This window comes from Poecile atricapillus, chromosome 11 (assembly GCF_030490865.1).
Source record: "Poecile atricapillus isolate bPoeAtr1 chromosome 11, bPoeAtr1.hap1, whole genome shotgun sequence".
NCBI classification, from domain to species: domain Eukaryota; kingdom Metazoa; phylum Chordata; class Aves; order Passeriformes; family Paridae; genus Poecile; species Poecile atricapillus.
This window is the reverse complement of record NC_081259.1, coordinates 7376484-7403650: the sequence shown is the minus strand read 5'-3', so window position 1 is coordinate 7403650 and position 27167 is coordinate 7376484. Positions and strand designations below refer to the sequence as shown.

Here is a 27167-nt window from a genome sequence, read left to right as displayed (position 1 = left end):
CCTGGCAGGCAGAGTCCTTAGCTCAGAACATGTCTCTGGTTTCTTGGATGGAGGCAACTGCTGATGATTAAATTCAGAGTGTATGGCTGTATGGTGGTGATTTGTGGTGTCCTGACCTCTTGGCAAAAAGAAATAGCCAGCACAACCTGTCTGGATAGCAGCAGAACTCACAGCCAAAAGAGTGGAAAGGGAGGAAGAGGGACTGGTTGTTTGGTTTATTTTCTTTGTGCTTTGCTGTTGTTGTTTGATTGATTCTGTAATCTAAGAGAAGGCCTGGAAGTTGAGCTTTCACTTTATAAGATCATGGTTTTCTTTCCTGTATCAGTTGTATTACAGTAAAAATTCATGTTCTGCTTGTCCTGATTAAATGGCAAAATGTTGTACCGCAGCAGCTGGAAGCTCTCATGTTGCTTTGCTATTTCCTTTTTAATTACTGTCACCAATTTATTAGCAAGAGTAATCTTATTGCTCAGGGCTGGAGACACCTTCCCTTTCCATTGCTATATGGCCCCAGGGCTTGTAAAATGCACTTTTGGCAGTAAGGTGAAATAAAGAGGACTTCATTTATTTGCTGCCCTTCATTTGTGCCAGCACAAGAGCTTATGAGGCCACAGTCTAGCCTGGGCATCTGGTATTGTCCAAGTTAAAAATAACCCCACTTTTAACTCTGCTCACTCAAAAGTTATTTTTCACCCAGAACTTTTCAGGGCACTGCTTTGCCAAACAGCAGTGACAGAACTGGGGAGAGAGTGACCATTGGTGGGGTGACAGACACCCCACAAGGTCAGGTAAGTGTCCGAGTCAGAGCATCAGGGCTGGCAGCTGATAGTTTGCAGCAAGCAAACACCATGACATGCAAGACATCTGCTGCAAAAACCGGGAGAGAAATGATTTGGAAACATGTACTCTTTCTAAAGCTTTTATTTTTTAATAGAGAAAACCTTTCAGGCCCCTTTTTAATTCATAATAAAGAGCAGGTTGAAAAGAAGGAGAGGGCAAATGAAGACAGTGAGGCTTTCTAACTTCCTTTAAAGTTGGAAGGTCACCTTTAAAAATGGATGAATGCAGCATTTGGAGGAAGCTCCAAGGCAGCAGGCCTGGGGTTCAGCACTAGAATAGGAGGCAGAACAAAGATGAAAAGAAGAATCCAGTTGGGATCTAGGAATAGCTGTAGAGCTGCAAATCCCTGTGGTGGACTTGGGTGGAGGCGGTGTTTAAGGGAGCTTCTCTGCCCGCTCTTGGAAAGCTGCAGTTGTGCGTGGTGATGTGCTGGGAAAAGTTAAATTTGGAGCTGGATAGCCAGCTGGACTGCACAGGGGCACATGGACGGGTGCTAGTGCTGTGGGAGTAAGCTGGAATCTGGGATAAATTTAAAGCTCTGACTGCCCATTTGCATTCAGGAGCGCTGGGTAACTCTACAGTTGCCTTGCCTGGTTTGGCTGTGTCCCTGCTGATTTCTCCCCTTTCCTGGGACTCCTCAGGGAGTGGGAAAAGGGTGACCACAGCCTGAATCCTGGTGATGACTTGTTGGTTCCTCATGCCAGCCCTTCCCACCTTTCCTTGGCACAACCTGGGAGCTGTCTGGTGGGAACAGGACACAAGGGGAGGAGTGGGGACTGTATTAAGTGACCCTGGTGTTGGTCTGCCCTGAGCAGAAGTTCCCTATGTCAGGGGAACAGTTCTTGGGATTCACCTAAGAACTGAGCACATTTCATATTTAAGCAACTGCTTGTCTTTCCCTCGGAGCCAAGGCGCAGGGGCATCAGGCACATGCTATCTATTGCTTATTAAGTGGTTTAACAAGCCCAGTTAATTACAATGTACTCAAGGATTTTGTAGCTTATGAAGGCAGTCCCTGTTTGTTTGTGTCTGTGCTTTAATACATTAATACACCAATTAAACCCCGGGAGGTGTGTGTGCTCACACAGCTTTACATACAGGGAGGCATGTGGATGGTTTTCATGTCAGCTGGGGCTTCTCTGGCTCTTACAGCTCCAGCTCTGAAGGGATGATTGTGGTTTTGCACTCAGCCTTGTCACTGGAGGGACATGCATCCCCTACATAAAAACATTGTTCTCCCTGCCCAGAAATATGTTGTTTTACAAGACTCAGGCAGACATGGGCACTCTGTTGTTAAGGTTTCCTTCTCTCAGAAAGGCCTTGGAGAGTTTCTCTCTCTCTTTCCTTCTCAGTGCTGATGATACAGGCAATTTGTGCCTGAAAGTGTTGTCTTCTCTGCCTCAATTAGTCCCGAGGGGTCAGCAGTGGGAGCTGCTGTCTGTGACACATGCATTTGTTTGCAAAGGGCACAGCACATTCATTAAGCCACACGGTAACGAGCAATAATCCGTGCACCAGGCACCCAGCGTGAGCCAGCGCAGGGATGGGCTGGAGCAGGCAGCGAGGGTCAGAGGTAAAAGCCTCCTCCGTGCACTCACAGCTCCATGAAAAGAAAGCAGTCGTGGGGGGAGGAGAAGGAGAAATGACAGATTAAAGAAAATTGAGCAACTGTAATAAATACACTTGAAATGGAAGTGATTATATTCCCTGTGGAGCTGAAGTGCTGAGGAGGGTCTGCAGAAAGGGCAGCCACACAAAACCAGTGGCTTTTCAGAGAGCTGGCTTACAGGGAATGCAAAATGAGTGGAAGAAAGGTGGCTGGGCTTTAATGCAGGTCTTTCAGACACAGTTGGGAAGGCTTCACTCTAGTAAAAATAAAGATAATAAAAGGCAGGATATGGGACTGATGTACACCAGGCTGGCTAAGCAAGAGACTGAGACCATAATGGGGCACTGCTGAAGTATCACAGTGAAAGGAGAGAGGAAGAAGCAGAATCCAGGAGAAAACAAAGGGATGGAAAGCAGCAGCCATGCTGAGGGTGTATTCAAGCAGGAAAGTCCTTTTGCACACAAGTACCTCAGAGACAACAAAACTGGCCTCACATCCAGGAGGGGTTTGGAGTTTTGAGGATCCCTGAAAACAGGGATCTGGTATAGAGGACATGGAGGAGAAAGTGTTTATCTTGAGAGTGATACATGGAAAACTTAGACTGATAGCAGAACAAAAGCCAGCCTAAATCAGTGATGAGGAGAGGAGGATTATTAAATATTTTTCATCTGCCAAAATTGCACCTAACTTTATGGAGGACAAAGAGTTCATATGAGTGACCAGCTGTTCAGGGGCATGGGACCAGGTGAGCATCCTCTACAGATGGAGAGCACATCCTTGGCACACAACTTGCCAAGCTCTTTGCTGACATTTTAATTAGCCTGTTTAAAATTGGGCAGATGAATGAGAGTTGGAAAGTGGTGGACATAATGGGGACAGGAGACAGACCAGTGAGTTTGGTGTTTGCTCTGGAAAATTCTTGGTAATCTTGTTAAACTTTAAAGGATGTTGTGGGAGAACACCTGAAAAGCAACTCTCTGTGAAGAAAGTGACTTGAAGGAGTGGGTCACACTCAACTAATCTGTTGGCATTTCCTGCCCACTGCCCACTGCCACTATATTTGAGGGAAACTCAGAGGATATAGTACACTGAGATGTTCCACAAGTATGTGACAAGGACCAGCATCTGAAATAAATGACTAGGGGTGGAAACATTGAGGAATGCATTGACAAAACAAAGAACCCGTGTAGAAATCTGCCCTAAGAGCAAGAGACAGAAAAGAGTTGTTGCTAAAAGTGTTTCCAATTGGAAAGAGGTAGAAAGTGATGTGTTCTGGAAGTCACTGTTAATCACCTGTGTTTTTCTTGATGTCTGCTAATGATCTGGAAGAAAATGCTGAAGGCAGGAACCAGAGTGCTTCCTGCTGTAGCATCATGGACTGAGCAATTTTTCACCAGCACTGACTGTGCTCAAGGTCCCAAACACACCCAGAGCCTCTCCTGATTTGGGGTGTGTTTGAGAGAGGAATCCTTAGAGAGAGAAGAGAAGCAGAGAGAGACACACTGCAATTTATTCCACAGGGAAACAGCACTATCCATTAAGAAAGGATAAATGGAGCAAACTGGGCAGCATAGGAATTTTTTGTTCGTTGAACTCCTTCCAGAAATGAAGATGTGATTTTTAACAGCTCTGTAATTATTCATTCCTTCATTCCTTTTTATTTTTTTCTTCTCTCTCTACAATTCTAGTTTCTAGTTTGGAGACCTCAGATGACTTGATGTGAGCTCTGTTTGCAGGATAATTGCAGCCTGGCTGTGTAAATGCAAGAAGTCTGAGTGAAGTTTTGAACTCTGGGTGCTCATATGCACTCAGATATTGATCTGGGTAGGTTTTCCCACTACCTGCTTAAAAAAATCTCTGCCCTGGGAAAAGGTTAAGAGACTTGCTTTAAACTCTGATTGATAAAGAAAAGACTTCAAGGTGACCTTTTCAACACAAGCTGAATTTGGGGTCACTTTCCAAGCTCAGATTGCAATAAGGAGACAGGATTTGTAGGCAGATTGACAGATTGGATTAGTGGACTCTCATTTTGCCATGTTACCACCCCAATATCTGATGCTGGTAAAGCAGTTCAGGAATGCAACATATATAGTCTTGTTCAAGGTATTTTTGAATGAAATGAGACCTGTCCTAGGCTAGAGAGGAGAAACAACTAAAAGTACTGAAGATCTTTCCACCACTATACTCCACTCAGTGCTCTGCAGCATCACCTACATATATTCATCTGCAAACTGCTGTTGCCAGCTTTGGGAGGTTCTTTTTATGCCTCTGCATCCTCAGGTAATTGAAAAACAGTATTAATCTTTCCCACTTTCCCCAGAAACTTTGCAGATTTTGGTCCTTTCCACTAGCAGTATGTTCTTGCTGTAAAACTTCCTAACACATTTAAATTTAAGATGTTAAGCCATATATGATATATATATATAAAGTGTGTATACATATATATATATATAATATCTTGATTTTGTAGCTGAAGATCCTCATAGGTTGCCTTCCTCATGTGCCTTGAATACAAACTTAACAATCATCCAGTCCTCAAACAGCGTTCAGTTAAAGCTGAACATGCACCTTTTCACCATCTGCAATTAATCACGTCTTCTGAGGCGTACCAGCAATGTTTGCTTGAGTCTCACCAGGGCCTTTAAGAAAAATTAACTGGGTATATTTCCTCTGGTGCTGGCTACAGGAGAAGACTTCAGGATTCTTTTTTTTCCCCTCTTGCAATGAAATTTCTGCTGGATTTTGTGAAAATTCACCCCAACCATCTGGCTCATAATAGTGTGAGACATTGCGGAAGGATGACAGACAGAAAAATGGACAAATATATATTGTTTTATCACCCTGTGTTCTCCCTGTGCTGGGAGTGCCAGAGACAATAACCCAAGATGGATTCTCCTTTATAACCACAACAAGGGCAGGAGTGAAGCAGTGCCATCAGGGAAGGATGCTCTAACAAGTGCATGTGGTTCCTTAAATGCTGCTGACCTCCTGGTGATGAGGGATTTTCAGAGCCCAAGCCAAGAGACCTATTTCTGGCTCACCTCTCACTCCTCAAAGAGCAGTTTCTGCCAAGGAGGGGAAGGTGGTGCTGGCTGGACAGAGCCTCTGCACAGCCAGTGGGAAACAAGTTGTATCCCCCTGTGGAACAGCTTTGGAGTGGATGCACGGCTGAGTTGCTGCCTTTAGGGATCCTCTTCTGCAGGATGGACCCAGGGTGCTGCTGGGCTCCTTTCTCTCATCTTGATCTGCTCTCCTCTTACCCCCCTCTTTTTTTCATTTTTTTATTTCTACAGCAAGGGGAACCTTGGAGGAAAAGTGGATTTCTCTTGGTGTGCAGCCTCACAGGAGCACCAGCACTAAATTCATTCCTATTTGTGACTCAGGCACAGGCCAAAGGAGCACAATCATGCACAGACCTGGAGGGTTAAATGAGGACCAGCTGCTCTCCCCATCAGATTAGTAATTTCTTTGTAAGATCCTCCTCCTCTTTATCCCTCTCTGCATAATTTGCTGCCTCTTAACAATAGCCTAAATCACCCAAACCACAGTAATTTTAGAGCCTAGCAGGCAGAGCTGTCTCACATTACTCCTCCTTCAGGGGTTTCCTTCTGCAGGAGTTGGTGAGATGGAAAAAGGGATGTGCAGACAGAACAAGCAGGGAGAAATCCTAGGAAACCTCAGGCAGAAACCAAGACAGAGCAAGGTCCATTCAGGGTGTTAGGAAAACGGGAATCTGAGGGAACACCTCATCAAGCCACAGACATGAGAACACCTCCTGTGTCGGTCCTGAGAGAAAGGGAGTCAGAGGAGGTGGGAAGGAAGGAGAGAGATGGAAATTGGGAAAACTGGAGAGAGACTTCCTAACAAAATCATAACTTGGGCCTGAGATCTGTCTTTCAACACCTCGTGTTTCTGCTCCATATGGCCTCACTTCTGGAATTTTCTTGTTCCATGGGTTTGGCAGCATTAGCCACTCGTTTAATGGCCACCAAGTTGTTGGTGGGAAAATGACTGGGCATGGGGAAAGAAATTATATTACTAACTGAAGTTTACAGATAAAAAAAAAAAAAAAAAAAAAAAAAAAGGGCTACATTTCTTTCAAAATTGTTCTTTTCCTTTTTCCTTTGTGATGGTGGTGAGGACGGCAGCAATCAGAAGCACTTCCAACCTGCCTGGAGCTGTAGCTGGAAAATGCAGAACACAAGGCCCTCTTGCCAAGTTCTCTGCTTTGAGATGGTCCAGGAATTCTGTCACAACACATTTTTTTGAAAGTCTTTATGCACTTCCACATCTGGAGGAAACTGCACTTTGTCTAAAAATACTTCACTTTGCACCCAACTTTGGGGTCCGTTCTTGTTCTGGACTTTGCAATGGGGATCACAATTTTAGTCTGAACCACTTCCAAACCATACCTCTTTCTTTAGTGCCAGCCTTCTAATTGTCACGTATTTTCCAGAATGTATTCAATCTATCTGTAATTTTTTAGCAATTACAGTGAGGGCTAGATCCTTCAAACTGTGAATCAGGGCAGCAACTGAACAACACTGAAACAGTGTATCAAAACCCCCCAAATACTCAAAATTACAAGGAAAAGCTTAACACTGTGATCTGAACCCTATGCTGCAACATCTGCAGGGGTGTGCACAGAGGCTGGTGGCTGGGATGGGAATGACACCAGCAAGATCTGTCTGCTGAGGCCAAAAAGGGCAATGATTGACCATGGGATGTCTGCCAGAGACACATCCTGCTGTGGGGGTCAATACAGGCTGGGCTGAGCTCTGCTGGAACCTTCTGGAGGGAGCAGTGGTGGTGCCTGGCACACTTTGTGTCTTCTTGGGGTGAAGGGGAATGCAGTCTAAACAGGGCTGTTGCAAAGATGAGGGAGATTTTCAGCGCTGCTCCCAAATTAAGGAGCGTGAGGAAGAGCCGATGCAGGGATGAGGGCTGGGAGACAGGCTCGTGTGGCACCAGTTAATCCAGCTGTGTGTGACATCTGCCTGCTGGGACACTGTGGGGGTGCCAGGGGACAGCAAAGGCCAAAGCTTGGGCTGAGTTCACTGCAAGCAAACTCCTTCCTTCAAAGGAGCCAGGAGCTGATTTCTGGCTGCAGCAGCTCAGCCATGGAGGGGCTGCTGCCATCTCTGCACTGGAGCACTGGCTGGGGGGACGTGAGGCTCAGAGCTGCTGAAAGCAGGTTCTGCCTGGCTCCCAGCCCTCCTGTAGCAGGCAGGGCTATGAATCAGCTCCCAGGCTGGGGCAGCCCATAGTCCTGAGCCCCTGGGAGTAGAAGGCAAGCTCTGTGCTCCTGGTGGGAGATGTTCTCCAAGCTGCCAGGCTGCTGCTGAGACCCGGTCACTTCCCGCTTTCTTGTGATTATCCATCTCGGCAATAGGATGCTGTTAAGTGTCTGATTAGTGTTGTTAAAGCCTTAAGCCTGAAATCTGACTATCACGTGGTCCCTCGAGGGGCAGCCGATCCCCCTCCAACCCTCCACCAATAATCCTTCCTTCCCCTTGGAAAATAGTAAAACAGAAAGACGAGTGGTATCTGTCTGCAGCAGCATTTTCCAATCAAGTGAAAACTAGCTGGAAAATCAAATCAGCCGGTAAGTTGCTGCAAAACACAACTCTATCTCCTTAAAATCTCCTCTTTTGAAGGGATGAACAGAACAGCAATAGCTGCTGATGTAAAACAAACCATTATGCCTCCTATCTCTTCTCCAAGCCCCCCTCCCTGCAGACGCAGGAGTCTGAAGGAGGCAGATGCTCTCTGAAGACTATTTTCCTCTGTTAAATAAATTCACTTTCAAATAATGTGTAATTAAATGTGTGGTATTGAATTAATGTTTTATTCTGAGTGCTTTGGCAGCAGGGGACCTAGGGGCCTGGCTGGTGGAAAGAAAACATGCTCACCAGAAAGACTCCCTTCTCCTCTCTCTTTCCCTTTTCCTCTCACCCTGCCAAGAACCCCAGACTCTGTTTCCAAGGGCTGCTGGAGTGTATCAGTGAGGACAGTGCTTTGTGTAAGATCCCTTTTGTCATGTGTTGTCATGGGGCTCTTGGGCATTTCAGCCAGTGCAAAGACCTCTGCAGCCCTCTTCTTTCCCCTCTCCACCCATGTCTTGATAGCCCTCATCCTCAGAAGATGCCAGCTGACCCTCATGTGCAAAGGGCAGAGCCTAGGTGTCCCCTCAGGATGAGAAGTTGGTGCTGGATGTCTGAGGAGGCGGAAGCTGCTGAAGCTGAAAAAGCAGTTTATCCTTCCAGCCTAGTGTCAGCCAGAAACTGAGAAGGTGCAGAGGATGTTGGGAATCATCGGATGGTTTTTAAGTCTTTTGCTTGGAATGTCAGTAGGGTTTTGGTTCCATCAGCAGTGTTTGGGTTCCCTTGGGAGCCAGCTGAGGAGGAGCTGGTGCATGCAGAGACATTGGCAAGGACAGGGTGCACCCGTCCCCAGGCTTTGTACAGGTGACAGGAGAAATGGGGACCAGAGTGACTGTCTCAACCTGAGAGGATCTTGACATGTAGAATAAGCAGAGGCAGAGACTGGAGCACAACTCGAGATTAGGGCACAACTGGGAACCTATTTACAGCTGCCTGCTGCCTAACTCCAACCCTGGCAGCCACAGGGAGCTTTGGGAGCATTCGGTTTCTTTTGGTAAAGTCTTCAAAGTCTCCATACTAAAGGACATTTTAACCTTTGACAGCAGCTCAGGTGAAGAAATTTACCTTGTTGGATCAAGGCTGATATGAACTCTTGCTTGAGTAATTCCAGAAAGTCATAAATCTGCAGGAAGAGGAGGAGGTGGATTCTGACTCAAAGGCAAGAACCCACTGCTGTGCAAGACATGGATGTGCTGAAGGGTTGTTCCATTTACTGCTGTGGTCATTGTCAGGCTGGGGGTGATGCTCAGGATCCTTCCTCTTGCTTTACCTCCTTTTGTTTAGATCTCCCCAGGATAACTGTTGGTTCTGCAGGACTATGCAGTGTTGTGCTTCCTGGCAGAAACTGCTCAGCACCCAGTAGCTGTGGGACACTTTGCTCTCTTCATAAAATAATTGCTGAGTTGTTTGTACCCAGATTTATGGGACTGAAATGGATGAGAAGGGCTTGGAGTTATGCTTTGTTTTTATAGGAATGTCAGGTAGTTTAAGGTGAGAGAGAAGGTTTTGCTTAAAAAGTGATTTGTTTAAAAGGATTTGCTGAAAAAGTGGAATGGAGCCAAGTGCATTCTAACTTTACTATTTTTCAGATTTTTTCTTCTCAAAGTAAATGAGAATTTGCTTTGGTTTGGGTTTAAACTTTGTAGGTATGTCACACCTGCTTCCAGGTGCTTGTCAGGGTGTTTTGGTGAGGGAGCCTGGTGGGCTCTAGAGTTGCCTCTGATGAGTTGTTGGTTTAAGGGGTGCCTGTGCTCTGCCTTTCTATCAGCTCTTTTACACACATACACACACACACACACACACACACACACACACACACAAACTCCCTTTCCATTTCCCTTCAGCTCCAAGAGCACTGTACTGTTGGTGGTGGTGGTCTCTGTGTGGCTGCTTTTGGAGCTGGTGCTGCAGCTCAGGGTGTGCTAATCCAGTCACTGGACTACCTGCAAATCACACCCCTCTGAGGAGCTTGAGGGCTGTTCTGCAGCATCTCTCCCTCAAATCAAGGCTAGCTGCAGTCAGCTGGAAGCTGAAAAGCAGTGCTTTGGGTCAGGGCTTCCTCTCCATCTGCTACTGCAGCAGCAAAAGCCAGTGGAGCTTGTGATGTCCTGATTGCCAGAGGCACGCTTGGAAATGGTGGATGTCAGGTATTTCCAAAGCAGCAAAGATCTGGCATGCAGAGGTTGCTCCTCTCCTGTTTTCCTGAGCTCAATTGCACTGAACTTTAGCTCCTGGTGTAGATTGGTATAACTGGATAATTCTTTTAGCCAAGAATGTCCAGCTAAATGCGTCAAGGCCTGTTATTTTTTACCAAGGTCCATTTAGCAGCATGTAGTGCATTAGCTCTGGGTCTGCTGGGTCAGCTGAGCAATAAAGCCTCCTTCCCACCTGGGATCTGCACTCATGCCTTGCGCTGCTCCCAAGGAATGAAGCAGATGGAAAGAAAATTAAAAGAACTGCAGAAACATAAACCAGCTTTCTCTTAAGGTCTTTATGAAGGAGCACGATTGTTTGCTGAGCTGAGGGCTGTGGTTGCTCCACCAAGTTCCCAAAGATTCAGATATGCTTTACATAAATCACTATGATTTGTATCAGAACTGCTTGGTGCTTATAATCATGACTTTTTTGAGTCCAAGTCCTTGAAGGGTGCCTTACAGAGGAACTTGGCAAAGAATCAGTGTCTGGGCACCATGCCGAGTTGTTGGAACGTGTACCTGGGCCCTTTCCCAGAGGTGGCTCATGTCAAAGCTGGGACAGAAGCCACCAGAAGTGAAGGGCTACCTACTTGGAGTCCAGGCAGAGATACAAAACAGCCTGTTTATGTCTCCATTTTTAAAACGATGTGGGACTGATTCTCCCTTTGTTTATGTGTACTTCACAGGAGTCCATGATTGAAATCAATATCTTCCATTGACTTTGATGGATTTGCACAGGGTGAGGAGGGAAACTGTGGCTCCGTGCAGTTTGCCTGTTGTTATCTTCTCTCTGTATAAGACAAATTGGTGAGAGAATGCCTTGCCAGCCCTCCAGTGGCAGAGCTTTTTGATATGGTCCTGCCCAATGCACGTGCTGTGCTCTGATCGGGTACATTGGGTAACTCATTGAGACGTTCACTTCCCATCCAGGCTGTGATTGACTGCCTGACATGAAAGGCTCTCTGCTTGCCACTTACACATCGTGGTGACAAGATTTCCAGTGTAAATTGTAAGCTTTGTTTATTTGATTTTAATTGTGGCGGAGCTGTGCAGCATTTATTCTCCAGAGTTATTCCAGCAGTGTTGAGGAAGAAATGAATGAATCACATTGACTAAGTGAGAACTTTGCTACCTTTTTGTGGACAACTTATGTAGAAAGAAAAGACACAATTCCTTGGCATAAATTAGTTGTTACAGCAAATGACTCAGCCACTGCTGAAAAATGTCATTGTTGTTATCATTTATAAAGCGCTGTTAATGCAAATGAGGTTTTAGAAGCTTATGAAAATCAAGACCATAACTACAAAGAGCCCAGGATCAGACCCAAATCAGGATACCCTAGAAACAGATCTAAAATAAGTCAGTTTTAAAACAGGGCTTGGACAGTAAGAGGGGCAAAAAATAGAGAAGAAGAAAAAGAGAGAAGAAATGCCATGATGTGAAAAAGCAAATGGAGGGAGGAGCTGGTGATGGAGAGGTGCAGGAAAGAACCTACCTTTAGGGAAAATAGGGTCACATGTTCGAGAGAAGAAAAATTTATAGAAAATTTATATTGGTCTTTTCTAGGCTTGAAAAGGAATCTTCCAATAAAGAGGGCAGCAAAAGGAAAAATGTCTATAATTTTGCTCTATTCCACCAGCAAGCTACAGGTTGTTTGTGAATTAATAGTCCAGGGTCAGGAAACCCACTAGAAATACAAGGAGACAGACTGCTTGCTGTTTGGGGGGTTGAAAGATGTGAGGAATTAATTGAAATTAATTAATTTAACAATTGAAACTGACCTGGTGTAAATGATCCACTATTGGTAGTTTTTCAGTTTCCCCTAACTTAAGTACTGGCACTGCTCATGGTTTACTCTGTTTTGTTTGCAGCCTGATTTGTCCATCTTCTGCCCACTGTAGTCATCTGTGTCCAAACACAATCATGTGCATCCAGGTTTCAAGAGTATTAGCAAACCACGGTTTTAAAGATACTGGTTGTGATGGGAATTTGAAATGCAGAATTTGCAGTGTCACTGAACCTATCTCTTCTTCATCTGATGCCCGGGATTGATTTAGAAATGAGACAGTAATTGGAAAATTAGATTCATGAAATGTACTCATACAACTTCCTGAATATCCGCTCATGTGATTGAAAAGTGGTGGTTATTCAAAACAAGATGTTTTCATTGCACACAGTCTATTACCAGCTCCATATGCTCTACCTGGAATTTGGAGGTTGAGTCAGGGTCTTTTTACCTTGACCTTGCCCTAAGATAAAGAGACTCTGCAATATAAAAGATGGGAGAAGAAGCATAGAAACAGTGATGTAAGTGGAAAAGATCTGATTTTTCCAGGCCCTGTCACAAGGACCAGTGCAGAAATGACCTACTGGGACATGGTGGATTGATGTATGAGAAAAGCAGAATTAATCCTATTCTCTCTTCTTGCCCAGTATCCCATGGTTCTGTTGGATTCACAAGTTTAGCAAACTAGAAGGTGTTTGTCTCAAAGAGAGGAACAGACATGACTAAGGACACACAGGAGCAGGTGATGGGGAGGAAGAAATTTCTGTTTTCAGACAGCCACTTTTCTGATGAAATTCACTTTAAGCACAGATCAAGTCAGCTGTCCTGCAAAAGGTTCAGAGGTGGTTAGGTAAAGATCCCTTTGCAGATCCAAAGCTGCTACCCTTCTGCCTTGACTCTTCCAGAGAAAAGGAAACTTTCTGCTTTGGAGGCCATGTGTAACAGTGGGTCCCAGACTGTTGTTAATGCTCTAACTTACCCCCATGTGCCATCGTTGAGTTAAGGCCATTTCCAGCCAGCTGCAGGTCAGGTGCTTTCTGATGTGATTAAGGGGCTATCCAGAACAACAGTGAAGGCAAAAGTTTGAAACACCTTCTCTGTGTGTTAAATCTTGATGGACAAAAATAAAGGTGGGGAATCTGCCCAACTTTTCTTCTGTGTCATGAAGAAACATAATGATCCCAAAAACAAAGATTGGAAGATGTTTCATTGTAAAGTGGAATTACTTCAGTGTCAGGCACTCACATCCTTCCTGTAGGTACAGCACGGCTTTGAATGAGTTCACATCATGCTGTCAATTCTCCTTATTTTCCTGTCAGGTCTTGCTGTGGCTTCTGCACAGGATCTTCTCATGAATTGTCTTGTTGTCTTGTTTTTATAAGTTAATGGTACATGGGGAGGGAAAAAATAAAAAGAGTGGTACTTAGGGAGAGGCAGTTTGCATACACCTTGTCTACAGGGCTGACTGCAACACAGCCGAGACAGATTAACACAGCACTGCCTGCCTAAAACAAATAAACACCAGCTGTTTATCAGACAGGGCTCCGCTTCCTCCAGGAGGAGGTAAACAGATTTATGCAGATGAACCTCTGAGGTGCCCTTGCAGCACAGCATCTTTCATGGCTATTTGGCCTTGCTCATGAGTTACAGCCGGGACGGGCGGGCGCGGAGGTGCAAGGTGAGCGCAATAACGCTGCTGGCCACACTGTGCCGAGGGGGTTTGTCACTGCTTTATGGTTAAAGCCTGTATTTTATGGTGGGTTAGAATTAATCATAGTGCTGATCTTGCCGTGAAGGGAAGAATTTGATCTAAACTTCACTATTTTAGGCCTCTAGCATGTGAAAAAGCAATTTATTATAGCTTACTTATTATTCCATTTGTGCCTAAAATACTATGAAGCAAAATTTATGGCTATTTGAGGTTGAGAGAAATTGTGATCAGCAAATGTACTTTTTTGATTCTACATTAAGATTGTCTGGTTGCTGTCAAACTACTTAACTTCATGACCCTTTTATTTTTATAACCACCCAAGTTAACTTTAAATCCAACAGTGCTGCAGAAGTCCACCACTGCAAAGGATTGCTTCTCCCTCAATTCAGTTCTGTCTGCCACAATACCACATTTAATTCTTCATATAAATTTCCCCTGAAACTTCTCAGGTGACTCTTAACAACTAGCTGTAAAACCTGGTCTCGAAGACAGATGGGATATTATTTTAATAAGGTAGACATAATTACACTGTTTGGATGCCAGCTCTCAGAAATGTCTGCTAATTTATTAAGGTGTTGTTGGGAGGAAAAATTGGGAGTTGAAAATTTTGGTCAAGACCCTGGAGAGTTTAGAAAGAGAGGTTTGCCTCAGTTCTCATGGTGTTGCTCATCAGAAGTACAAAAATTCTTAAACAGTATTGCTGGTTTTTCTGAGACTCTTTCCTTTTTAACTTCATCTCACACCAAATAGGACAATCCAATTGCAATTGCTACATTTCTGAGTATTTAAAAATATCCTTGGGCTTCTCTTACTATAAGATCATTCCTCACATCTTTCTTGATTGCTGCTATTTGCGAGACCAAGAATGCAAATAAGTGGTTTGTCAATACAGGAAGACCAAGGTAATGTAGTGACGAGTGCTATAGAAATGCTTGCCAAGACGAAGAGGATAAACCCCTTTTCCTCTACTCTCTTAGGTAAATTGGTGTCATTTGAGCTTTTCTTATATTAGGAGTTTCCTCACCCAAGTGCATCACTTTACATTTCAACACGTTGTATCTCAGTTCTCTCAAGGTACTCACTAAATACTCAGCTAAACCAGGTGGAGAAGGAGAAGTCCACATGTGATTCGTTCTCCCTGGCTGCCACTGCAGGTTTAAAACCAAAGTCATTTTGGATGTGCCTACCAACCTGTGCCTTAATGTTACTAATACTGTTAATATCGGTAAGAAACAGTTTTCAGCCTATTGAACAATTAAGAAAGGTCAATGAGAATTCCCAGAGAGGTGTCTTTCATTACAAGGCCCATTGCTCGTGCAGTTTCTCAGCATCCGTCTTCCCAAGCAAGCCAAGGGCCCAGAGATGGCAGCTCCATAAACCTGCCTCTGAGCTCCTAATTAAAAAGCTTAATTGCATGAAAGCCATTAGGATGATTGTTTTCCATTGGCTTTTTGATGCATTAAGTGGTACCTATGTTGTCAGGCACGTGGTCCCTCAGGGTGATACAGGTGCCTGCTCGGGGCCTGGGCCGCAGGAACGGATGGCAGGAGCTGGTGACAAATTGTGATGTGTCCCTACAGCCAGTCTGAAAGCCAGAGTTAGACACTTCCACCTCCTTCATCAGCAGTGCCCCAAGGGAAATGCACCTAATCTAAGGGACACATGCCTTTACAGCTCCTGTGGCACAAGGAGGAGATGCAAAAGGCTCAAAAGTGGTCCAGATTCAGGATTATGAACATCCCACTGTAGTGGAAAGAGGGCACTGTCCCACATAATGCCTCTGCTTGAGGAGACCTCTCATCCATCAGCTTTTGCTCACTGAGCACTGGAGAAGAGTGCACAGCTCTCCACCAGCCTGCCACGACCACTGGGAGTGTTCTGTGCTACCACAAATCTCTAGGGTGATGGAAAGCTCTGCTGAAGGACAGTTTACAGAGATGATGTTTTGGGTGCTGTGCCTCCAGAAAATGCTGTGGTGGGTGGCCATGCATCTCTAACTGCTTCTACAGTTCATTCCAAGCACTAAAAAAACTTTTTTTTTATTGCTGAGGAGTTCTAGGGTGCTGTGATGCCAGAAAGGTGCTTAGAGATTTTCTGTACCTTAGTGTTTCCCTCAGAAGAGAGCAAGTTCTCTCACCAACCTGTGGCATTTAATAACAGCACAGAGTCAGTGGATATCCCACAGTCACTTCCCTGCCCCTCTAGGTGCCTGGTGTCTGGGCAGATTTAATCCTTAGGAATGACCTGTTAGCTGAGCAAACCAATTTTCACTGGCCTCCTGTACCTCTGGTAAATTAAAAGCTACTGCTCTTGTGATTCTTCCTGAATCCTCAGTTGCTATTCTCTGTCAGTCCTCGCTGTCCTAAATGTCAGTGGAAAGGATCATTGAAACTAATGGGTTCAGTTCATCTGTTGTGCCAGTGATGGTATCCTGGGATGACCTTTCTGAGGGAAGAGTCGTGCAGGGGAAGGCTGCAGGGTCAGGGTCCTGCTGTGGGGCAGTACTCGACACTTCCAGCCAGCTCCTGCTAATGCCCTAAGGAGCCTGGGGGTCACTGGTCCTCCTCCTCCTGGGAATGCTTGGACTTGCCAAGCTTCAGCCTCAAAACTCTGTCATGTTTGAGTTTAAACTAATCCCAGCTGAAATGCAAAACTCAACAGGACCTTCTAATCTCACCTGGCCTTTCATTGGAAGGGTGTGACCTTTGCTACATCTCACAGGAGATGGATTATTTCCAGGATCATTCCAAAGAGATTCATGTCTTTGTAGCAGAATTTGCCCTGAAGGTTCCTCTCCCTGAGGATGAGCTTGCCATGAGCTTGTCATGAGAACTGATAAACCTCAAGTACTTTCCTCACAGATGTTTTGCATGAGACTAACTCCATCAGAGAGATGGCTGCATTCTGTGGGTGGGTAAAAAGATCCCTGTAGATATTTTTGCGAAGCAATTTCAGTTCCCTTGCAGCTTGCAAGAAAATTGAATTAGTTGTTTTCCATTCACTGAATTAACCCTGATTCATTCTTCCCTCAACCCTCTCCCTCTTCCTCCCCTCCCTCCAACAGATGTCCAGCATATTAAGAGGAGAGACATCGTTTTGAAGAGGGAGCTGGGAGAAGGTGCCTTTGGGAAGGTGTTCTTGGCCGAGTGTTACAACCTCAGCCCCACCAACGACAAAATGCTGGTGGCAGTGAAGGTAAATCCCAAGGGAAAGTGGCAGAGAGTAGGGCAGGGGCTGGCCAGTGAAGCGAGACTGGATGAGCCTGCGTGGGAAAGGGAGGCAGGGGAGGGCTGGGGGCCAGGGGTGGAGATTTATCTGATGCCGGAGATTGTGGTAAATCCACTTAGTCACACAAAGTTTCAGTGTTTCGCTTCAAGGTTGTCTGTTCTCAGCAGTGCCAAAGCCTCCCTTCCTGCTGACACAGCCAGGAGACAGACAGGGAGGAGAGGCTGGTCTGGAAGCCGTGAGCCCCCATGCAGCTGCAGCAGCACAGTGTGGATCCACCTCCCTCCAGCAGCCACTGCGGCCCCGCTCCTTCTGGATTTTATCTTTTTGTGTAACATGCAGAAGCTGAAACATAAAAAGGCCTCAGCAAAATGAGCAATGAAAGCTAAGCATGATGAGCCAATTTTCTGGGATCAATTTGCTGCAAGATGGGCAAAGCAACTCGGCTCAGTTCCACTCTGCTCCTGCTTGCATAGCCACAGGTTGCTCCTGTTTTGGGTATTTTAAGCCAACACGAGTTCAGCTTGGCTTGTGCTGTGCTGCTTGCATCCTTGTGATATTCCTCGTGGGAGCTGTGCCCCATCAGTGTGGCTCTGGTACTCAGTGCAGAACTGTGCTCTCCTCTCAAGTGGCACCAGTTGGCAGAGACACAGTTTAATCCCTTGGATTTAACCGATGTTTCCTAACTCCTTGGAACAAGGTCTGCATTTGAACCGATGCTCTACAGGGAAAAAGGTTCCAGCACTCTGCAAAGTGCTGCAGGCATCCAGTTGCTTGTGACTTGTTCTAATCATTGGCAGCTCAAGCCTTTTTTTTTTTAGCTCAGCTGTCCCCTTTTGCTCCGGCAGTGAAGTGCAAGATTGCACCTTTCACCTCTGAGACTGGTTAAAGCCGAGGACATGAAGACACCCACATGATTAATTGTTTGATTATAGGGTTGGTACCTGCCTATCAGTGTCAGCCATCCCTCAGCAAGCCTGGCTCCCGAGTCTCTTCAGAGTTTCATTTGCATGTAGGCAGAGACAGCATCCAAACTTGTTTCTGTTAATTGCTACTATGAGCTTACATCTCCAGAGTGCCTTTCATCCTGCAAGATCATACAACTCCAGCTCTGGAGCAGGGCCCTGGAATCTGGCTTCTTGCCAGCTCTGGGAGTGGCAGGGAAAAAAATCCCTCTAATTTGGGCCACGTTATAAGTCTGAAGGGGAAAAAAAAAAAAAAAAAAAAAAAAGACATGAATAAAGGCTTTGCATATTAAGTTGAGATTTGGCTGCAATTCCTGAAGATCTCATGCCCCCAGCTGAGGCTGAGAACTACCTCCCCAGTCACTACAGCTCCGGGCAGCAGCAGGACAGACTGGTTAAGGGCAGCTGAGTCCACAGCCCAGAGCCTGCCTCTGCCCTGCTCTCAGGGACTCTCTCCCAGGGCCAAAGGAAGGGGCTGTGTTACTTGCCTGCTTAAATGGACTCAGATTTTTAGCAGATCTCAAGGTTGCAGCCCTGCAGATAAAATGAGTTTTGATGTGAATGCATGGACAAGCTTCCTGTTTTATTCAGCTTGCTTCTAAAAGCATCCTAAGAAATTCACAAACACTATATCCAGCAGAGTGTTAAGGTGACAAAGTCAAGTACTAGAAATGCCAGAGGGGCTGTGCTCAGGGCATGTTCTCTGAACATCTCATTTTTTTTTCTCTGTGGCTGCTCCGTTGTGGGGATCACTCCAGTGCTGGAACCTCCCCAGATGTGAGTGTACCCATTTTCACAGCCTCCCAGCAAGGGAGGGGTTGTATCATCCCCTTTTGCAGAGGGGAGATGCAGAAGCAGGAAAACTGAGCTGAAGAGATCTGCTTTAGGTGAAGGATGGAGTTACCAACCTCTCTTTCCATGGACAGCAGGTACCTGACTCGGAGTGGGCCCTCCTGCAGCAGTAAACACATGGTGCTTGTGGAGACCTGGCCCTGATGCTGCAGAAGAGGGGATTTTTCCAGGTAATATTGGAACAACTGGCACTTTGTGGTGACAGCTGCAACCCGCAGATGCTCAGGGACTTGGCAGAAGCTATGGAAGAATTGTGTGATGGAGGCACAAAGAAATCCACCCCAAACCTTCCTGGGAGAGGCATTTCACTGATTTTACTGAGATATCCCTTCTCTTTCTTTGGTCCTGGTCTTTTTTCCCTGTTCTATCCCTTCCAGCTCCCTCATTTCTAAATGCTTGGCTGTGCTACCTTAGCAAAGGAGAGGGGGTTAATAACTTTTTTTTTTGGTGTGTGATATCAACAAACTTACGATCTTAACACCTTATAAAAATTATTGTGTGTGAAGGAGATGAAACCTAAACTCACTGCAGCTTGAAATATTATGTGCAACCACAGAAAAAAGGGGGAGAAAAGAGTGATGGGAGAAGGGACTATTTTCCTGCAGACAAATAGGGTGGCATCAACATTATGAAGATATTAAATGACTAAAAGTAATTGGGTGCCTGAGATGAGGATGGATGCTTTGCCATCTGCACCATGTAACTAACATTCATCTAAATATCTCTAGTCAAGCTATCTCAAAGGGCAAAGAATTAAAATAGATTTATGCCATGTGAACAGCAGTTTGGGGGCAGAACCAGATGAGGCAGTGTCCTAAGGCTTGGGGAAAAGCCCCACAGCAGGTCTGCTCCAAGGGGAAAAGCACCTTCTCTGGAGGAGTCTCTGGAGCCAGCCCAGGTGCAGTGACGGAGTGCTGGGTCCCATTCTCCATGTGCAGCTTTCTGATGTTTAGCATCCCTTTTTGCACATAAATTGCAGCCTGCAGCTGCTCAGGCCACCTCTGCTGCCTGCATGGGGAGGTGCAAGGCATGGGGAAGGGAGCAGGTATATTTTATATTTGTGTGTAGGTAAGGGGAGAGCTGCCCAGTGTCCCCCACCACTGAAGGGGAACTGGTGCACATCAGACAGACACAGGATAAGTGGAACAAGTTTCCTTGAGTCCTTTTCAGCACTCAAGTGCTTTTCAGCTCCTGTCAGGCTGCACAGTTAAAGCCAGAATTTGTCCTAAACACTCCTGGCATGTGGAGGATGCAGAGAATATGATGAATATGATGCAGAACCAGCAACTCAAAAACCAGCCCCTTCATTTTCTTAATGTTTGCAAAGACTTTTCTGCTTCTTATGGCCATTTCATCTTGTCAAATATTCTGGACTTAAACTTTTTTATCAAGTTCCCTCCCTTGATACCCTGAGATGATAACAAGCTGCTTTCAAGCTAACTCTCCAATGCAACTGCACAATAATGCACAGACAAGGCAGAACTCAACCCTGGAGAATCCTCTCTTATCATCAGCTACAGCCACAGCAACATCTTCATGGCAGCTCTGCAATGTTGGGCTGGTCCACATCACCTGCATCCTGCAAGTTGCCTTGCAATGGCAAAGTGGCATTCTCAAACTGTGGGAGATGAGATATTCTCAATAAGGATACTGATTTCAGCATCAGTCTGCCAGGGGAGCTGTTATAAACAGCAGGGAATAAAAACATGATTTTAAAAATTATGAGAAAAGACTTGACAGTGTCCTTCTTCAGAGGCAGTTTGAAAAATCCACACAATAACTGCACAGCCAGGCAAATCCATCTTCTGAATAAAGGCAGTGTAGTCAGCTATTTCAAAATAAAAGACGGATAGCAAGGACTGGCTGGCTCAGGAATTTAATAATAATGAGATATGAAGCCATTTACCCCTAGGTCACCAGTATAAATTCTGCCCAAGCTGGGAATAATTGGAAGCTATTACCCTCTGAGGCATGTTTGCTGCTGCCTAGGAAAGGAGCTGGGGAACCCATGGGACAGGAGCTACAAGAATGAAACACGAACATGGTGCCACCAGCCCTCCCAGTACCACTGGGCCAGTGGTTCCCCTCCCTTCCTCATCAGCTCCTCGCAGATGCTGTGACCCCTTTGTTCTGGCTTTTCCCCCACCTGAGCCCACTCTGTGCGTGTCTGCATCCCTTATTCCAGGCTCTGAAAGACCCCACGTTGGCAGCCCGCAAGGATTTCCAGCGGGAGGCAGAGCTGCTCACCAACCTGCAGCACGAGCACATCGTCAAGTTCTACGGCGTGTGCGGCGACGGCGACCCGCTCATCATGGTCTTCGAGTACATGAAGCACGGTGACCTCAACAAATTCCTCAGGTATGTGGGAATGAGGGCACAGGAGGTGCTGTGGGGCTGCTGGTGATGGTACTCACCAGATTCAGGGCTTCAGTAGCCCTATCCCAACATTTTCTCTTAGGTAATCCCAGGAGCTGTGGAAAGCAGGGTTTTCATCTCCCACCTCACCAATTTTGAAGCTGCGGGAAGCGTGGCTGTGATCCTTCTCTGCCCTGTGGGGATGGAAGGAGATGAAGCCACAGCTGGCAGCAGCTCTGAGTCCTGCATGCCCAGCTAAGCCATGTCCTGCTGAAGAAGGAAGGCCACTTGTCATCACTCCCTTGGCCACTGAGCTCCTGCTTCAACAGCACAAGAACCAAAATATTCATTTGAGAAATTTGCTGGTGTCTTTGATCTGTGTCCTGGGCATTTACTGGTCACTGGTTCTCATTCCTGCATTCAGAAAAGACCTGAGAAATGTTGGAGGAGTCTCAGGCAGTGCCTGTGGGATCCATCCCTGATCCCTGGTCCCTAACCTGTGGCACCAGGCTCCTCATGAAGTCAGGCAAGGCCTGAATAAATTCTGTAATTACCTTCTCTGTCTCTAGAGAGATGCAAATTGCCAGAGCCCCCAGTGCCCCCCATCATCATTCAACCATTTCATCAGCCTGAGGCAGATCATTTGTGTGCTCTGCATCCACCAGCAGCAAGGACCAGGGAGCAGCTGTGGGAGGATGTTTATGGTGCTCTTCTGCCACAGAACAGAAATTCCACTCTGAAACCTACGTGCAAGTGGAGTGGTACTTACCTCTTGAAATAATTAGTAGTTTTATTTCCCAATATTTAGAAAATTGGACCCTTGATATTTTCCTGTTTTGACTGCTAAGTGTGAATATGATTGCAGGAGGAACAAGAATCTTGTGCTTGGCAGGTCTAGATCTGGGGTTGGGATACACTCACTGAGTATTTTTCTACCAACACAATTTCTGACAAGGAAACATAAGTTTTTCTCTGAGGTTTTCACTTCTAAGCAATCACCAACACCAGAAGAATATAAGGAAGAATCCTAGAGATTTCTTTTTTCCTCTGCCAAGTAGTACCAACCTTTCCCCAGTTTCTTTGGGGCATTTGCAGGGCAGTGGGTGAGCTGGGAACATTCCCACATTGATTTTTGTCCTCATTTCAGTACGGTTGTAGGTAGTTTGAATAGGATTTTATAGCTCAGTCCCTGTCTCAAGCTCTGGAGAGATCCAAGACATCTTTGTCAAGGTAAGACAAGTGAAGGCTGTTGGCTTTACAGAGCTCCTCAGACCCACATTGAAAGGGGAGCAGCCTTGGTTACCTGGGACCCTCTTCTGTGGTGCCTGGAGGTCTCAGCAACCTCCCAGCAGCAGCAGATTGAACTCTGTCACCAGCATGAAACCATGAGCTGGGCTGAAGGGGTGTTTTAGCCCAGATTGGTGATGCAGTGTTAAGGACAGTGCCTCAGCCTTGTGTCTGAAGGCAGGCAGTGTGAGAAAGAGGGCGAGAGATGCTGTTCTTCAAGTGCTTCACAAAGAAAAACTCAAAATTGACCTATCCTTTTTCCTGGCAGAACCAGCAACCTTATTCCCCTAGAGGAGCCAGATATTACAGCTGAGGAACAACCTCTCTCACTGTTCTAGTTGACCTCCCAAAGAGAATAGCACAAAACAGGCTCTCTCAGTGCCTCAGAAAGATGTCTTGTGCCCACTGCCAATGCCTGATGGAATTGCTTCACTCAGCAGTGCGTTCCTAAGGCTGAAATCATGCTGGAGCCACAGACCACTCACTGCCATGTCCCAATCTTTCCTTGGGACATGTCTGAGAAACACTCATGCCTGATGAAATTAATCTCCAGTCTCACTGGAAAAGAAAGCTTGTTGTATTATCTTTGGCCTTTATGAAGGAAAAGAAACTTTTCCAGGTGTGTGGTCCCTGGGATTGCAGCTTCTCATCTTCCAGCTGTGTTTAGCTGCCAGCTTCTCCTTCCTGTGCAGCCTTGGAAAAAGCAGCTATGTGCTCCTTTCCCTGCATGCTGGAATGTGATAGGCAGTGAAAAAACCCTTTGTGTCCCAAAGGAAGATGGCTTTGGGGACAAGGGAGCTTAGACCCTGCAAAGAGGCACTCAGAATGCCTAAGGGGTCATATGGAAAGAGGATTTGGGCTTTGTCAGGTAAGGTGTCTGCTGGTGGGGAATGGGGACAGCAAGGGGGTCAGGAAGGGTTGGTGATACAGAGCTGCTTGGAATCCCTCAGCAAGCAGCAGTTTTATTGTGGAATAATTCACCCAGCCCACAGCAGGAGACAGTGTCTCCCAGCCACTGGAGGCCAGGGACACGGGGAGTCTGTAAGACACTCAGATGGACTTTTCCTAGTTTAACTGCAGAAATTGGAAAAGCAGTAAAATGGAAGAGGCTCACTTTAGACCCAGTTTCCTAGAGAAAAGCACAATAAATAAATTCCCCTCAGTGTTTTTAGACTTTTGTGTGCTTCCCAGAGAACAGAGAGTTTCAGTGGCCTGCAGCATTAGCTGGTGTGGCAGGATCAGCACATACCAGCTGGGCCAGTGGTGGTGTTTGCTGGGATGGCTCCTGGTGCCTCCCAGGGCCACCACGCTGGTGGTGCCACAACAGATCCTGCTGTCTGCTCCAGGGCAGGCTGCAATGGTGGTGTCCTGCCTCAGAAAATACTGATAGAAAAGGTCTTGGCATGTAGAAATACAGGCCTGGCCTTCCAGGGGGCATCCCTAGGAATGGTGTCCGTGGGAGTGTGCCCACAAGTTGGGTGGGGGGCAAGGCTGGCACAACCCCCACTGCCTCGGGGTCTGCAGTGACCACATCCCTCTCTGCTCATAAGGGTGCCCATCACTTCCCCCTTTTCCTTTGGTTACTGGTTTTCCAGCTTTTGTTTCCTGTCTGGGTCAGCAGCAGTTTTGAAGCAGGGATAACAGCATGTTGTCAATATAGAAGCATCACAAAGGGAGCACGACAGAAAAGCTTGGCACACAGCAAAGAAGGGGACAAAAAAGGGACAGGACAGGAATAAGATTGACCTAAAGTCCTGCATTTACAATGCACTTGGTTCAGCAAAATATTTCCTTTTGTTGCCCAAGGTGTTCTCTGCACCTGCTGACATCCAGGGCTAAACTTTGCACCTGTGCTTGTGCTGCCACAGTTCACAGTACCTGTGTTACCTCTGGGACATAAAAAGGGGTTTTACAGGGGGGAATCTGCTAATGTTCTTCTGAAACATTTCCTGTGATCTCTGGCTATATTGGTATTGATCAGGGAGTGGTTTGTTGGTGATATGGGGAAAAGAGAGGAGGCTATTTGGGATAGATAAAGAGATAAGGTAGCAGAAGCTTTGGAAGGAAAGGGGGTGATATCTTTGCCTTTGGGGGTTTTCAACAGTATAAGAATTAACTGGAGCAAATGTAAATACCTGGATGCTCATTAGCTTTGCAGAGGTCTTGCCAGAGAAAAGTGTCTAGGCTGCCTCAAGCCAGTGGTCCCTCTGTCCTGGCAGTCTGTCCTGGCAGTGTCTCCCCATCTGTGGCCATAAGAGGTTGTGTGCAATAGACAGGACAGGATAAGGATAAATGGCACCCACTCACCCAGCAGATGTTCCTTCAACCTCCTGTTTTTTTTTCTTAAGCCTTTCTCTCTTCCTTTCCACTGGAGCTGTGTGTCCATCCTCACAGTGCAGAGCTGGGGGCTGGTCCCCATCCAGCAAGAACAGTGACTGTGTGGGATTCCTGTCTCCTGGCCACTTCACACACCCAACTCTGTGCTTTTTGCTTTTTCCTCCCCACAGGGCACATGGCCCAGATGCTATGATCCTCGTGGATGGGCAGCCTCGACAAGCCAAAGGGGAGCTAGGGCTATCCCAGATGCTCCACATCGCTAGCCAGATCGCCTCTGGAATGGTGTACCTTGCCTCCCAGCACTTTGTCCACAGAGACCTGGCCACCAGGAACTGCTTGGTTGGAGCCAACCTGCTGGTGAAGATTGGAGACTTTGGGATGTCAAGAGACGTCTACAGCACTGACTACTACAGGGTAAGGCAGCTGCAGTGGCATTCTGATGCTCAGAGCAAAGGGAGATAGGAAATGTTACAGTAAATCAGTTTTTGGAGCCCCTGGGCTCACTTACTTTGTTATTACCTCATTGAAACGTGTGCACAGAAGTTGATCAGGCATCCCTAAAACATTGTCCTTAATCCTGTTCATTCCTGGCCATGCTTCTAGTTCAGACACCCATGCAGATGCCTACACACAGACTCTGTGATACCCCAGCACACAGTCACACGCTTTTGGATGGCTCTGAAATCATTCCATCCTCACTGCTTATTTTTATCCCTTGTTTTTTGAAGACATTGAAAAATTAAAGGTAATCCAGAGAAATGACAAATACTGCAGGCTGTGACCTCTGGTGTTAGATTAAAGAAACTTAATACAGGGACCTAGAGAGAAGGCAACTGAAAGACTGACTGATAAGTGCATAAAATATGGAAGAGGAAATAATAGTCAATTTAGGTTTGACCTCAGAACATTTTCTTTTCCAGCGGGGTCATCATTTAAACAATGGAATAATTTGCCAGGGGTAGGTTGCTGAGAGCCTGTCATTAAAGAAGTTCAGGAAGCAACTAGATAAAAACGCCTGGGTTTAGTGTAGAGGCTAATCCTGTACTGGTCTCTGGGGAGAGACTCAATGAGCCAGGAATGCCTTTTCAGCCTTTTCTCCTGTGATTTGTGCTCACACTGTTCCCTTGTCTTGCACACTCCCTCTGTACCTGTCTGCACTGTCCTGCCTGCCTGATGGCAGTGTGTTGTTCCAGGAAGAGAAGAGTGTGTTTCCCTTCCCAGCTACAGGAGAAATGTGATGTGAGAAATGTTTGCAGCACACTGGAGTAGGAGTTTGTCTCTGGACCATCCACCAGCAGGGAAGGGCTTCTTAGGCTAGGGAGCCATGGTTTCTAGCCTGATGCTTGCACAGAAGCTGATTTACAACATGTATGTTTGGCTTTGAGGATGATTTCTCCCAGCTGCCCAGGGTGGTCTATTATCTTACCCGACTCAGGGAGTTTTCATTATGTGATAGCTGCAAAGTGCAGTTACTGTGTTGGAAAACGTGACCAGCTTTGTACTGAGGCATATCACCTCTCCCAGGCCAGAACACTGGATTGCCACTGGGTTTAATTACCAGTGAGGGAACCAGTGAGAAGTCTTCACTGTGCAGCAGAAAAGCCCATGCTGGGAAAAAGTGTCAGTGCAGGTACTGGGCAGTGATGAGGAAAGAGGAGAAGTGGTCCCATTACTGCTGAAACTTCAGGAAAGAATGAGTAGAAAAGAGAAGAACCCAGATGAGGATAGAAGCAGCAAATGTGATTACCCAAATTTTTGTCTGCCTTCTTCCCTTCAGCCCTGTTAATCCTGCCCCAACCACAGGCAGTGTCACACTGCTGGAGACAATCCCAGTCGAGCTTGTGCTCCTGCAGCACCAAGAGCTCTCTGTGCAAGGAGAGAAATTGCAGGCTGTTGCCACAGCTGGGAGGGCTGAGATTATCTCCACAGGCCAGTTTATTGTTGTGGGATTTTTCGTCTTCTCTGTGTCCTGTAGCCCTCATCCTGTCTGTGCAAAGTGCTTTGCTGAGGACTGCTCCGTGCTGTCTCATGCAGTGTCCTTAAGTTTCTTTAGTGGACTTTTCTCTGCATACACGTTGCCAGGTGTGACTGAAGTAGTAAGCAATATTCACCTACTGACCAGAGCAAGAGCTGAGTTTGAGACCACCACAGCCTTTTGTTCTTAGCTGATTTTCCTTTCTTTGTTTTCACTTATTCTCAATATGTTTAAAACTTTTGATCATGAAGCTAGTTCATGGAGACCTTATCTCTGTTGAAGTCCAAAGAAAGTTTCTAGCAAAAGAAGGCTCTGATTTCCCATATTTACACTGGTGGCATGAGGGGCAGAGGGTTTACATCACTTG

At 46.2% G+C, this 27167-nt stretch overlaps 1 protein-coding gene across 2 annotated transcripts in view; it reads left to right on the top strand.

The window, feature by feature from the left end:
• NTRK3 (neurotrophic receptor tyrosine kinase 3) overlaps positions 1–27167 on the top strand; it is a 204031-nt gene that overhangs the window by 147134 nt on the left and 29730 nt on the right. For both annotated transcript variants that reach the window (XM_058847127.1, XM_058847128.1), the window contains exons 13-15: positions 16869–16999; positions 21032–21204; positions 24996–25239. In XM_058847127.1, coding sequence (XP_058703110.1) covers positions 16869–16999; positions 21032–21204; positions 24996–25239 — 548 coding nt within the window. The remainder of the gene's footprint in view (positions 1–16868; positions 17000–21031; positions 21205–24995; positions 25240–27167) is intronic.